This window comes from Panthera pardus, unplaced genomic scaffold, assembly GCF_024362965.1.
Source record: "Panthera pardus isolate Hobbes unplaced genomic scaffold, ASM2436296v1 HiC_scaffold_24, whole genome shotgun sequence".
NCBI lineage: Eukaryota > Metazoa > Chordata > Mammalia > Carnivora > Felidae > Panthera > Panthera pardus.
The window spans coordinates 26,572,343-26,587,772 of NW_026526810.1; the positions used below are offsets into that span (position 1 = coordinate 26,572,343).

General features: G+C 33.9%; 1 protein-coding gene across 14 annotated transcripts in view; it reads left to right on the plus strand.

Annotated features, from left to right (window-relative positions):
- The window catches only part of MYO9A (myosin IXA), a 282,783-nt gene that overhangs the window by 159,132 nt on the left and 108,221 nt on the right, over positions 1–15,430 (plus strand). For all 14 annotated transcript variants that reach the window (XM_053888877.1, XM_053888879.1, XM_053888875.1 and 11 more), the window contains 6 exons: positions 944–983; positions 7,387–7,509; positions 10,364–10,444; positions 12,226–12,336; positions 13,221–13,343; positions 15,154–15,303. In XM_053888877.1, coding sequence (XP_053744852.1) covers positions 944–983; positions 7,387–7,509; positions 10,364–10,444; positions 12,226–12,336; positions 13,221–13,343; positions 15,154–15,303 — 628 coding nt within the window. The remainder of the gene's footprint in view (positions 1–943; positions 984–7,386; positions 7,510–10,363; positions 10,445–12,225; positions 12,337–13,220; positions 13,344–15,153; positions 15,304–15,430) is intronic.

The following is a 15,430-nucleotide window of genomic DNA, read 5'->3' on the forward strand; positions in this document are numbered from 1 at the left end:
TTCTTCATTACCTAATTATAGGACTGCTTTGAGGGTATAGGTTTAACTATGCAAGGTGGACCAGTAAAAAGTTCTTAGCTACCTGTATCCATGTATTTCAGGCATTATTTCAAAACATGTTTTTTGACCACTAGCTGGTGTGACTGAATTGGATTCCTTAATCCCTAAGTCATCACTTAACACTGCTAATAGGCTGTATTTATTTAAGTTCCGCGATGCTTCAGAATTATAAATTAACTCATTTAATCCTCACAACAACCAAGAGGTTGGTGGTATCATGATCTTCATTTTACATTATTACATTCTACATTATCTTACATTATCACATTAGTGAAACCAAGACTTAGAGAAGTTAAAACTCCTACACTAGTAAGTGCTAGAGTTTTAGATTCAAGCTTTGGTCTTTCTGACTCCCCAGCTTATGCTCATGAGCTCTGGGCATTATTCCTTTTATTTCTTTAGCCGTTAAAAAAAAGTCTTGATGTGAATATAATATTGGGTTATAAAGAAGAAAAAGAGCAGAAGAGAATTTTTAATTCAAAAGGGAAAGATAAGAATTTTTTGATACGTACATTTTAAAAATCTATGAAATTAGACATCTCTTTAAAGTCTTAAAATGACAGAAACAAAGTTTCTGTAGGTATAGGAAAGCAGAATTCTATTAACGTCCAAAAGGAAACAATTTTAGTTTTGAATGTACAACATTATGTTACTGATTATCAGGCTTGAATCTGTTTATACCTATATTGTAGAGCAGGTATCTCTTGTTCCTTTTCCCTGCTTATATTTCATTCCTAAAGGTGCCTGCTTAGTTGAACTAGACAGTGTTTTCATATAGAGGACCAGTATCTTGGAAATGGGTATATAATCTATTGTTTTACCAGAGACCTGGAAAGGATTCATCTGTACTGTCATTATTTCTAATATATGATCTGTCTTATAGGAGAAGCAAAAACTTCAAACCCAAGCCTGGACTTCCAAAGGTGAGTATTATGAAAAAGAATTTTTCTGTTTGTGCCCTATTCTGTAATATTTTTTTTTATTCATGCAAACAATCTTTAATAATCCCAGATAAGCAGTACCTTATTTGTACCCAAAGTAGGGATTAATTTTGTATATTCAGTTAAATCTGTTTTAGAAATAACACTGGATGTTAGGAAATGGCCAGGCTTAATGGTTCAGGTAAATATTTGTGATATATCTCATATTTCAGTGTTTGAAAGGCTTTTGAATTACAAATGTTTTTTGTTGAGTAATTGCATCTTTACATTAGATCTTTTCATTTATCCTTAAGCCAGGCTAAGGTCAAATTTTGAATTTTACCTGATTTTAAATAGTTTCCAATTAGGGGCACCTGGGTGGCTCAGTTGGTTGAGTGTCCGACTTCAGCTCAGGTCATGATCTTGCGGTCCGTGAGTTTAAGCCCCGCATCGGGCTCTGTGCTGACAGCTCGGAGCCTGGAGCCTGTTTCGGATTCTGTGTCTCCCTCTCTCTCTGACCCTCCCCCGTTCATGCTCTGTCTCTCTCTGTCTCAAAAATAAATAAACGTTAAAAAAAAAAATTAAAAAAAATAGTTTTAATTAGTGTTTGTCTAGCTTATCATCATTAGCATTAGTTAGCCAAGTTTTTCTATAAAGGCCCAGATAGGCTGCAGGTCTATGTTGTAACTACTTAGCTATGCTATGGTAGCACAAATGCAGCTATAGACAATATGGAACTGAATAAGTGTTACTATATTTCAATAAAACTTTATTTTTAGACACTGAAATTTGAATTTCATATAATTTTACACATGCCCTTAAGTATTATTTTAATGTTCTTTTAACCATATAAAATCAGTGAACAGGATTTGGCCCATGGCTGTAATTTGCCCACCCTGATCTACAAAGTTTATGCTGAGATGGCATTCCAAAAGTATTTACTTAATTTACTAAAGAAAGAAAAATCTTACTCTTTCTTCCTCTTGTACCCCCCTAAAGAAGTTCTGTCACTTGTAACCTTTTTGGTGAATTTCAAAATTTTAAAAGAACTGAGAAAGAGCTATTTATCCTCAGATTTTCTAGTTCAAAAAACAAAAAACAAAAAAATGAAGTTATTATTTCCTTCTACTTAAGCCTCTGTGGCTTCTAGAGAAAAGGTAATGCAATGCTTCTGTGGTTTCTGGTAGTGGTAAATAGTTTTAAAGCACAAAGAAAATTTATGTTAAGTGGTTTGTACTTTGTTCTTATCATGAAAAGATTTTATGTAGAGAAAAAGGCTACCACTTTCATTATCAAACATCTTTATCTGTTCATTTGTGTTTTCTTTTACCTTCATTGTCTCTTTAGCCATTTAGTATTTTGTTTTTGTTTCAAGTTTTTATTTAAATTCTAGTTAATTGACATATAGTGTAATAGTTGTTTTAGGAAAAGAATTTAGTGATCCATCACTTACATAGAACACCCAGTGCTCATCATAACAAGTGCCCTCCTTAATACCCATCACCCATTTAGCCCATCCCCTGCTTCCCTCCACTCCAGCAACCCTGTTTGTTTTCTATAGTTAATCTTATGGTTTGCCTCCCTCTCTTTTTTTCCCTTCCTTCCCCAATGTTCATCTGTTTTGTTTCTTAAATTACATGTATGAGTGCAATCATATGGTATTTGTCTTTCTCTGACTGAATGACTTCACTTGGCATAATACACTCTACTCTAGCTCCATCCATGTCATTGCAAATGGCAAGATCTCATTCTTTTTTTTTTTTTTTTTTTTTTTAATTTTTTTTTTTTCAACGTTTTTTATTTATTTTTGGGACAGAGAGAGACAGAGCATGAACGGGGGAGGGGCAGAGAGAGAGAGGGAGACACAGAATCGGAAACAGGCTCCAGGCTCCGAGCCATCAGCCCAGAGCCTGACGCGGGGCTCGAACTCACAGACCGCGAGATCGTGACCTGGCTGAAGTCGGACGCTTAACCGACTGCGCCACCCAGGCGCCCCAAGATCTCATTCTTTTTGATGGCTGAGTAATATTCCAGTGTCTGTGTACACATACACATATATACAAGATTTATATATATACATACATATATATGTACAGTGTGTGTATAAATATGTAAGTATATATATATTATATATAAATGTATATATATACATTGTGTGTGTGTGTATGTGTATATGTATGTACTTTAGTATTTTGAATGCCAGCACTGAGTCTAGCTATTTGTACCATTCTTTTTACTCTCCTCAAATGGATAACCTCTCTTTAAACTTCATATGGTTTAAAAATATTCATGTTGGCTACACCTGAAATAATTCTATTCAACTATCAGTGACGGGAATCCCATCTATTTCTCTATTTTTATTTATTTATTTTTATTGGCGTATATACAGTGTTATATTAGTTTCAGGTGTACAACATATTGATTAATTGATTCTACACATTACTCAGTGCTCACAACCTGTCACCAACAATGTTATTACAGAATTACTGACTATATTCTTTATGCTGTACTTTTCATCTGTGTGACTTTTATTTTATAACTGGAAGTTTATATTTCTTAATCCCCTTTATCTATTTTACCCCTCCCCTCCAGCAACTATCACTTTCTTTTTTTTTTTTTTTCTGTATTTGAGTCTGTTTTTCATTCATCTGTTTTGTTTGCTGGATTCCACCTATACATGAAATCATGTGGTATTCGTGTTTCTCTATCTTACTTCACTTGACATAATACCCTCTAGGTCTATCTGTGTTGTCACAAATGGCAAGATCTCATTCTTTTCTATGGCTAAGTAGTAGTCCCATTGTGTGTATATGTGTGTGTTTGTATACACACACCCCACATCTGTATTCATTCATCTGTTGATAGACACTTGGATTGCTTGCATTATCTTGGCTGTTGTAAATAATGTTGCAGTAAACACAGGGATGCAAACATCTTTTCAAATTAGTGTTTTCATTTTCTTTGTGAAAATACCCAGTGGTGGAATTATTGGATCATATGGTATATCTGTTTTTAATTTTTTGAGGAACCTCCATACTATTTTTCTTAGTGGCTGTACCAATTTAGATTCCCACCAACAGTGTGTAAAGGTTCCTTTTTCTCCACCACTTTGCTAAATATTCACTTGTTATTTCTTGTCTTTCTAATGCTAGCCATTCTTATAGGTGTAAATCAAAACCTCATTGTGGTTTTGATTTGTGTTTCCCTGATAATGAGTGATGTTGAGCCATCTTTTAATGTGTCTGTTGACCGTCTGTATGTCTTCTTTGGAAAAATGTCTCTTTGGTTTTCTGCCCATGTTTTAATTGGATCACTTATTTTTTGGCATTGGGTTGTAGAAATTCTTTTTACTAACCCCTTATTGGATATATCATTTGCAGATATCTTCTCCCATTCAGTTTGTTGCCTTTTCATTCTGTTTGTGGCTTCCTTTGCTGTGCAAAAGCTTTTTATTTTGATCTCCCAGTAGTTTATTTTTGCTTTTGTTTCCCTTTCTTGAAGAAACCTATCTAGAAAAATGTTATTATGGCTGATATCAGAGAAATTACTGCTTGTGCTGTCTTCAAGGATTTTTATGGATTCAGGTCTTACATTTAGGTCTTTAATCCAATTTGAGTTTATTTTTGAGTATGGTGTGAGAACGTGGTCCAGTTTCATTCTTCTGCATGTAGCTGTCCAGTTTTCCCAATACCATTTATTGAAGAGATGGTCTTTTCCCCATTGTATATTCTTGTTTCCTTTGTCACAGATTGACCATGTAGTCGTGGGTTTATTTCTGGGCTTTCTATTCTGTTCCATGGACTTATGTGTCTATTTTTGTGCCATATTGTTTTGGTAGTACAGCTTGGTAGTATATCTTGAAATCTGAGATTGTGATATCTCCATTTTTGTTCTTCATTTTTCAAGATTTCTTTGGCTACTCAGGATCTTTTGTGGCTCCATACAAATTTTAAGGTTATTTGTTCTAGTTCTTTGAAAAATGCAGTTGGTATTTTGATAGGGATTGCATTGAATCTGTAGATTGCTTTGGATAGAATGGGCATTTTAACAATATTAGTTCTTCCAATCCATGAGCATGGAATATCTTTCCATTTGTGCCACCTTTAGTTGCTTTCATCAGTGTTTTTTTAGGTTTCAGAGTATAGGTCTTTCACCTTCTTGGTTAAGTTTATTCCTAGTTATTTTATTCTATTTGGTGCAATTGCAAATGGAATTGTTTATTTATTTTCTCTCTCTGCTACTCATTATTAGTGTATAGAAAGAACTGATTTCTGCATATTAATTTTGTATTCTATAACTACTGAATTCATTTATTATTTCTAATAGTTTTCTGTTTGGAGTCTTTAGGGTTTTCTATATGTAGTATTATATCATCTGCAAATAGTGTCAGTTTAACTTCTGCTTTACCAATATGGATGCTTCTTATTTTTTTTCTTGTCTGATTGCTGGGGCTAGGACTTCCAGTACTATGTTGAATAAAAGTGATAGGAGTAGACAGGGTTGCAAATATTTTTCTGTGTCAGTAAATACAGGTTACAGTATATTTATGAACTGTATAGAATTTAGTAGTGTGACTAAAGCATACTTTATGAAAATAATTCTTTATAATTGCATATCTCTGTTGTTTTTCACTGTTTTCTGAAGCATTGTCAAAAATAACTTTCAGATCTTATTTGATAGTCTCCTTAAATAAATATCTAGATGTGAAATTGTTTATCAGGAAGGCTATACTGATTTGCATTCTTAAGAACAGTGCATAAATATGTCTTTCTTCACAACCTCATGAATATTGGGTTTTGTCAGTGTTTATTATGTTTGCCAATCTGATATGCAGAAAACCTCTTTAAAAGAAATGTGCTTTTTTTTATTATACATCAGGTTGATTGATTGTCATCATGTTATATGTCATTTATACTTTATTTGAGAATTGCCTGTTTCATGTCTTCTGTTCATTTTAATTTCAGGATGAATTTTTAAAGGAATTTTTACATTTCTTATGTACAGATAATAAGTCTGTCATTGCTAGAAAAATTTTATTTAGTTGTATCTGTTAAAATATCTATTGTACTTGTTGCCACTTGAAGGTTTATATTTTTAAGTGTTTATATTGTCAAAATTAATATTTTTAAGACTTTTAAATCTGTTGTTTTTAACTCAGTTCTGTGCTTCTCATACAATAAAATTTTTAGAGCTTTTTGAATAACATTATATAGTTGTACATATGTATCATTATATATTCTTTCCATGGGCAAGCTCACTTCCATAAATATGGTATGGTTTAAAAAGTTGAGGCGCCTGGGTGGCTCAGTCAGTTGAGCATCCGACTTCAGCTCAGGTCATGATCTCATGGTTCATGGCTTTGGGCCCTGCATTGGGCTCTGTGCTGATTTGGAGCCTGCTTCAGATTCTGTGTCTCCCGCTCTCTCTGCCCCTCCCTTGCTCGCACTCTGCCTCTCTCTCTCAAAAATAAATAATAAATATTAGAAAAAATTACTTTTAATTGTAATTGGCTGCAAAAGCTCTCAAATACTTTATTAACACCCCATTTTGTATTATTTGTATTTGCTTTATGTGTAACTCCTATCTTACTATTAAGATTAATAATTAATTTGCCAGGATCATGGTTAATAGGGTTTATGTTTTATTTTGTTTCTGTGTATGTTTCTGGCACACCCTCTGTAGCCCTGGGATTAAATTTATTGTCTCTGTGAGTCAGGATTCAATTACAGGTAGCAATAATAAGTGTAGATATTTTTAAGTAGAAAAAGACTTAATTCAAATAGGCACTTACAAAATCATTAGAAGTTTTAGAGTTTCAGAGTATTAAAATAGCAGTGCAGAACTGACCCCAGCTGTAATCAGCTAAGAAAGCAGGAAGCTGCCATTCCAGCTGCTGCTTCCAGGTGCATACTACCTGTGGTGTAATCCAGGAATCAGGAGGAAGCTGCCACAACTATTGGCACCAGGGTTAAGGTGAATTTACTAGAGTTGCAGTAACAACACAAATTCCCTGTGCTCTGCCTCTCAACTCACAAAGGTGGTGCCTGGACATTAGGATCACAGAAAGCTAAAGTACTTGGGTATACATGGTTGTCAGAAGAAACAGAAGCTAGTAGCCAAAGTCTGCCTCAGTTATACCTTCCCAATTTCATGCGTTAGAATTTAAATGATAAACTTAAATCCTATCTGGAACCCAGATGCAAGAGAGTTTGAGAAATGCAGTTTTCTTTTTAGCTGGAAAGCTTCTGCGAGAAAGCAGGAGGGTGAGATGGATATTGAATATCAATTTCTAATATTCACCACAGTCATTATACATGGGTGATAATGAAAACTGGCTTAAAATTTTGGTTTCCCTGTTCTTTAATTAATTTATGTGAAGAATTTGATTTTTCTTGCTTGTTTTCAGCACTTGCTAGAGGTAAATTCTTTAAAGCACCTGACAAGACTGACACTACAGGATCGCATTACCAAGTCTCTTCTTCATTTGCACAAGAAGAAAAAGCCTCCCAGCATCAGTGCCCAGTTTCAGGTTATTTCTTTTGTTATCTTTTTATAAAAAAATTTTTTTAAATCAGGAATCTGTTTCATTCAGATCAGCATTGAAAGGTCAAAATGATCTGCAAGGTACCTGAATGGAATATGATTCATATGACTTAAAAGCCATTTTATGGTGGTCATTTTGGAGAAAAGTTACAGTGGTGGAAAAAGTCAGCTGCCTTTCTTTTTCATTGTTGTATCTGTGGATAGTGGATATCCCAAAGAGTAATTCATTGCCTTCAATGTGAGGAGACAGGCAGCAGGAAATTGCTGTTATAAACAAAATCTTCCTTTTACCCTATGGCCCAGATATAGTCACTGTTAACATAAGGTGTATGTTTTTTTTCCTATATGTATTTTTAAACTTCATGCTTCTGCTATCGATATTTAACTAAATGAGATTGTAGTTTTTTTCTGGTTTTATTTTAACTTTGTGTACATAGATCCATTTCTTTTTGTTGTGACTGGACATTTGGGAATAAATATCACAATAAATTAAATAACAGTTATATATAATTGTCAAGCTGACTTTTATTCTTTGAACGTATATCTGTGTCTTAAGTTTTTTACAGTACCTTCACATTGGTTTTATAATCAAAGGAAAATAAGTCTAAAATGGGCTATTTTTTTCAAAGATGGTTTGTTTATAGCAGCAGGAATCAGATCGGTGGTTTTCTGGGACTGTCAGCAGGAAGAGTTATTAATTGCATATGGGCAGGAGGGAACTTTCTAGGGTAATGGAAGATTTCTATATCTCATCTAATGTGATGTTTGCACAATCATGTAAACTTACTGAAAATCATTGATCTGTACACTTATAATGGGTACATTTTTATAGTATTTAATTTGTATTTCAATAAGGTTAAAAACAAAACATCACTCTTAAGAGAATGAAAGTGCAAGGTACAGGGTGTGAAAATATACTAGCAATATATCTGAAAAGCACCTTATATATATAGAATTAACAAAGAACCACAAATCAATTTTTAAAAAGACTGACACCCTAATACAAATGGTACAAAGCCTTGTGCAGTCAAAACTGTCTGAAATCAAAAGATGTAATTCAGAAGGCCAGTGAGCCTATTAAATACTGGCCCAACATTATTATTCATCAGAGAAATGCAAATTAACTACACACTTGCCAGCATGGCTGAAATAAAAAAGACTGATTATACAAAGTGTTAGTGGGGATGTGGAGCAACCAGAAGAACTTTTATACACTTCTATTGAGATATAAACTGATGCAGGTATTTGGAAATAGCTAAAAGATATGTTGAAGAATGGCCACAGCAATTTTATTTATAACAGCCCAAACTGAAACAAATATCTACCTTAAATGGATTATTTAATTGTGGTATAGTCATATAATGAATCATTACTATATAGCACTGAAAATGTACATAATGTATGCAACAAATACAAGCTCGTACCTAGTATATCTTTTTTTTTTTTATATGAACTCATATAGCAGACAAAACTAAGTTGCCATCTTAGAGATTAGGGTAATGGTTACCCTTGGTTCAGGTGTGGAGGTAGGTAATTTATGTACAGTGACCTTGCTAAATTCAATGGGATGGGATAGAAGGGCTTCTGAATTTCTGGTAATATTTTGTTTAATGATTTGGGCTTTGGTTGTAAGAATGTATTCCCTTTGTGAAAATTCATCAGACTGTATACTTATGATTTAAGCATTTTATTTTATGTATCTTGTACTAAAATAGCATATACAAGAAAAAAGAACACTTAAAAGTAAAAAAGTTGTATGTTGCTTATATATGATGGTAATAATAGGAGTCTATATGGTTGTAAGGCTTTTAAGTTTTACTTGAAGTCATAAAATATTAACCCTAAGTAGACTATGACAAGTTAGGTTTGCATATTGTAATCCTTAGAGTAGCCACTGAAAAATACTACAAAGAAATATAACAGAGAAGCCAATAGATGGAATACTAAAAAACAAAATATGTTATCTGAGCATAAGATGGAATGAAACTAGAAATCAATAAAGGAAAGATAACAACCCCCAGGTATTTGGAAAATAAAAAGCAGACATCTAAATAATACATGAGTCAAAGAAGGAGGAAGATTTTAAAAATATTTTAAATGAAATGAAAATATCAAAGTTTGTGCAGTGCAGCTAAAGCAGTGCTCCAGGGTTCATTGATAACATTAAATGCTTTTAATGAAATGAGAAAGGTCTCAAGTCAATAATGTAAACTACTACTTTAGGAACCTAGCCAAAGAAAAATATATTAAACCCAAAGCAAGCAGATGGAATGAAATGATAAAGATAAAAGAAGTCAATGAAATTGAAAACAGAAAAATAATAGAAAAAAACCAACGAAACCAAAAAGCTGGTTCTTTGAAAACATAAAAAAATTATAAACTTCTAGCTAGACTAGTCAGGAAAAAAAAAGAGGTAAACTACAAATTATCATATTAAGAATGAAAGAGGGGATATCACTGACGTGAACACTGAAAGTGGGAGAATATTAGCTAGTGGATACCCTACCGGATGATTTTCCAAGTTGTTCTAGGAATGCATGAGTTTGAATAAATTGTTTCATGAAATGTGAAGAAAAGTCTAGAATTAGGAGGTCATTCTGTAATATATATGCAGTATTTACTATTGCCAAGTTATCAGCTTTAAGATTAAACTACCATCCTTAAATTACTAAATTACCCTTAATCAGTATGGAAATAAATTTGCTTTTCAGAAAGAAAGCTATTCCTGTGTATACCAATCATTTCTGCATAGTTTGCCAACATTATTTTTTGTACCTATAAATTATTTCCTGCCAGTTTGGAATGGGAGAAAATGCTAATTACATTGCTTTGTATTGCAGGCCTCATTAAGCAAACTGATGGAGACACTTGGTCAAGCAGAACCATATTTTGTGAAATGCATTCGCTCTAATGCTGAAAAGGTAAAAATGTCCTGTAAATGAGAGCTTCTAGCTCAGCTTACTTCAAATCAGGCTTTACTTTTTTTTTTTTTTTTTTTTTTTTTAAGGAGAGCAAGTGGTAGGGAAGAGCTATCTATAATCTTTTTAAGGAAAACCAGGTTCTGTATTTTCTGTGGATGTCCTTTTATTTTCTGTATTTACTTGCCTATTCCGTGTTTACATGCACTTGATTCAGTGTTTCCTAGAATCTGAGAAGCAAATATGTTTTGAAATTCCATCATAAAAAAGAGTTTTATGCAACTTTTGTTACCCTGAGATTAATCTTTCTTGTTTGTATATAACCTGTCATTCTTAAAGAATTTGTTTAGAGCTTTTTGCCTCTGTAAAATAAGGAACGTACTGTGGACATTCTTGATTCCTTCTGCTTTCGATAATAGGTCTCCTAATTACAGCTTTGCAGAATATACCTAATAAATATAAACATTTGTCATATTCCTTTATGTTCATCATAGGAAAATATAGTTCCTAGGCTGAACAGCTAAAAATGTGTAGTTCTATAGTACTATAAATGTATAGTATGAATTGTGTCCAGCTTTCTTAATTTTTAGGAAGCAGTCTTCAACTGCTGTTTACAAGCTTTGTGAACTTAACCATTTCTGTGACTTTTAAAAGTTTTCATCTTTGTAAGAATATACTATAATTATAGGACCAGACTCACAGTGTTTTGGAACTAGTATACCTGAGTCACTACCTGCAAAGTACTTAAAATGTTACTGGCCCATACTAATTGTTCAGTAAATGTTAGCTGTTCTTTTATAGTAACAAAAAAGGACACCTTTTTATTTACAGTTAAATAGAACCTTTGAGTCCTTATTATTAATGAAGACCTTGTTATACAGAGAGTTCAATTAATGAAGTATTTCAGGGCACAGAATAAGTACTAAATAAACATTGACTATTATTAACATAAGTTGCATATTTGATTTTTTTTCTTTGATAGCTGGTATGCCCCATTTCCCTGCAGGAAAATGTTTGGGATTGCCTTTGCGGATCATTGAAAATAGTATTTAGAGAATAGGGAGAAATACCAGAATATCCAAATAATATCTTTTGAATATCGGAAAACATGCCTACTGAGATACCTACAAGTGACAGGGTGTTGTGAATGGTGATGAGTGACTGCCTCCCATTAGCTTCTTCCTTATCAATGCTTGTGCATTGAGGAGGTCAGTTCTCAGGGACTGTAGGAATTTTTTGTTTTTCATTGTATCCTACTGGTATTACTAGCAAAAAGTGTTTAGAGAAAAAACTGCTCTTAACCTTGTACTAGTCATTAAATGAAGAATCTGTCAGCTCTCCATTAACCAAGGCAACTGGTAGAGTGGAGTAGGTGGTTTCTGATTGAAATTATAGAGAGAAATCTTAATTAAAAACAAAAATACAGACACTCTTGACTACATATATGTAGATTAATCTTGTTACAGATTTTTATAGGGACTAGACTATGTCTGCTCCTCCTGTGGGTAGCTGCATTCCTTTTTAGCTTTGAAGGTCCTCTCCCTCTACAACTAGAGAGAGGCTGGAAGCTTGGTTTCTCCTTTTTCCCTAGGGTCAGGCATTTAGAACTTTTCGGAAGCTACCAGCTGGGGAGGTAGATTTTCCTGTCACCTCTGTTGTGTCTTAACCTGACAATCTCCAATTTTTAGATACTCAAAAGTTGACTATACTTATGAGGAAAACATTAATTTGGAGATCTCTTCTTCCGGGTTAATCTGTTTTTTTTTCCATTTGCTTTGATTTAGCTGCCATTAAGGTTCAACGATGCTTTGGTACTTCGACAGCTTCGGTACACTGGGATGCTAGAGACAGTTCGAATTCGCCAGTCTGGATACAGCTGCAAATATTCTTTCCAGGTTATGCTTTTATAGTGATATTTAAATTTATATACACATAATTAAGTGATTCCTGTGTCTTGTTTTTCATTTGGGGCTCACTTGTTTATTTCTCTTATTTCTTCCTTTCCATTCCATCTTTTGTGTACAGAATTGAAGAGGGATAGAAAGTACTCACTTCCATTGAATGGCAGCAATCTTATGTGTTGTAATCGAATCCAGTTCCTGGCTATTCTCATTTGATCTGAATGTTTACTAATACTAAGTTTACTTGTAACATAGTAGTTCCTCCTGCTGATTACTCCAGTAATGGAAATAGTTCAATCAGAGCTACCTGGTTCAAGAGAAGATTCTATTTAGGTTTATGTAAAGTTTTCTCACAAGATTTTCTTTTATAGTAAGCTGCCAGCAAGGTTCACAGGTATTCTCATTAGCTACTGCTGCTATGGGTATAGAAATTATGTTGAAGCTTTTCAGCAGCTGAACAGATTCTTTGCTGTTTCTGGGCGGGAACGCTTTGTTCTCAGTTATACCCTGTAATAGCTGACACCTTTGCATGTTTTTTTGCTAAAAATTTCAGTTCTTATTAAATAACTTTTTCTTTGGTCTTTAACACAACTTTCTCAAAAGGGATAGTTTCTGCTTTTTTCTTCTAACATTCCCTTTTGATAACAAAATATGTAGAACTCACTATCTTCTCTCCGCCCCACCCCCATTTTACAAATTAACTGCTTTGTAGTTTTTTTAATTAAATACTTTCTTGGTTTCAGTCTGTTTAGAAGATGAGAAAACGATCAGTAAAAGGACAGCTAGCTAATTTAGACCCATGTTTACATTTTACACATAGTTTAGACATGTTTATAATTTTCTTGTGATTTTACAACATTTTTCTTTTCATTTTTCAGGATTTTGTGAGCCACTTCCATGTACTTCTTCCCCGAAATATTATTCCATCCAAATTTAACATTCAGGATTTCTTCAGGAAAATAAATCTTAATTCAGATAACTATCAAGTTGGAAAATCCATGGTAAATATAATATATACACTCCTTGTCAAATTTGAGTGAATTTTTATATTTAGATAATAATGGCGATCTTTGCCCCAGAGAACATTTCTGAAAAAGATACTGTACCAGTTATCATAAGGAAATTGAGATATTAAGATTAAAAATATTAAGATTTTTACTTAATATAGTCAGTATTAACCAAAGAGCTTCTGGCCAGTGCTCTAGGTCTGCTTAAGGTTTTTAACTGCCTAAAAACAATGACTCCCTAGGTGTTCTACTGTAATCTTCAACTCAACTTGCCCAAAGTGACCTTATCCAAATTACCCTACTGTCCTTAATTTTCATCTATTCTTTTCTCTCTCATCCTTCTTCTAGGTTCTTAGGCTAAAAACTGTAATGCTATTTGGCCTGACCCTTCACCTTAATCCTTTTACAAAGTTCTGTGTCTTCTCACAAATGATTCTCACGTCATGCCCCTTTTCTTCATTCCTACTGCTGGCATTTTAGCCTGTTCCTTTGCTCTCAGTTATAGTTCTCTTACAGTATTTCCTCATCCGATTTCAGTCTATTTGTCATTCCATTTAAGTCACTCTACCCATAGTATCAAAACCATCATCTTAATATACTTCTTTCTTTTATGTTGACTTTCTGCTCAATAATAATCACCTGATAACCTCCCGTTAAATTCAAACATCTTTCTCTTCTTCAAGAACCTCCATATTGTGACTTCACATCATTTAATATTTTCTTTATGAAGATTATTCGGTTGTCTCCTGTACATGCTGCCATGTACGTGTACATTTGTTATTATTTCCTGCTCCTTGTTTTGCTTAGGTAGAGCCCTCTGTCTTTTGCCTTACAGTTTACTGTTTTCCTATTTGTGTATCTAATATCTCTTCTTTTTTAAAATAGTGTTAAATTTTTTGACAGAAGGGGGAGGTGATGGATATCAATTAGTTGGTGGTAATTACTTCATAATGTATACATACATCAAAATGTCACATTGTACACCTTAAAGATATATATAGGTTTCAATATCTACCTGCTTTTAAGGGTGAAGTGCAAATTCTGTTTTCAGAGTGACTATGTTTAAGTTATATTTGTTTCCTCCTAAACCCCTAAAGATTTATTAATGGCATAAAATAGTAAATAAATTGATTAATAGCTTTGGGTAGCAAGAAGCCTTTGATGCATACTGGGTTTCAAAAAGACTGTTATTATTGGTTTATTCATATTATGATCATCCCCCCACCCTAACATCCTTGAACAATATGACCTTTTACCAGTGGTACAAGTGGTTCATGATGGCAGTGAATCTCTAAAACTGGGAATTTTGTATTCGTGTTCACTGTTTCATTTCCCCTTCTATGTTCTAATGTCTCTTTCTATATTCTAATGGCAATTTTTTTTTTTTTAATTTGAGAATGACTTCTTTGGATATATTGATAGAAATATTTATCAGTACTGCTTTTCATTTCTTCCACTGTATTCTTCTCTAAAGAAGCTTACCACAGAGGGGCTCCTGGGTGACTCAGTCGGTTAAGCGTCCGACTTCGGCTCAGGTCATGATCTCACGGCTCGTGAGTTCGAGCCCCACGTCGGGCTCTGTGCTGACAGCTCAGAGCCTGGAGCCTGTTTCAGATTCTGTGTCTCCCACTCTCTCTCTGACCCTCCCCCGTTCATGCTCTGTCTCTCTCTGTCTCAAAAGTAAATAAACGTTAAAAAAAAAAATTAAAAAAAAAAAAGCAGCTTACCACAGAAAAGATGATTCATGAAATAAATTTCTCATTTCTTCATAAGCTGTATTCCTCATCTTTCTTCTTTTTGGTAGGTGTTCCTAAAGGAGCAGGAACGACAGCACCTACAAGATCTGCTTCACCAAGAGGTGCTGCGCAGAATCATATTGTTGCAGCGATGGTTCAGGGTCCTGCTGTGTAGGCAGCATTTCCTCCACCTGAGACAGGCATGCATCATTATCCAGGTGGGAAGTAAAGGATTTCTTGCATGAGATTTGCTAGTTTATTTGGCTTTTATTTTAGTAACTAGAATTTTACTGTGAAACATTTGAATAAGAATATAAACTTCTTCATTGATGAGAATGTGTCCTA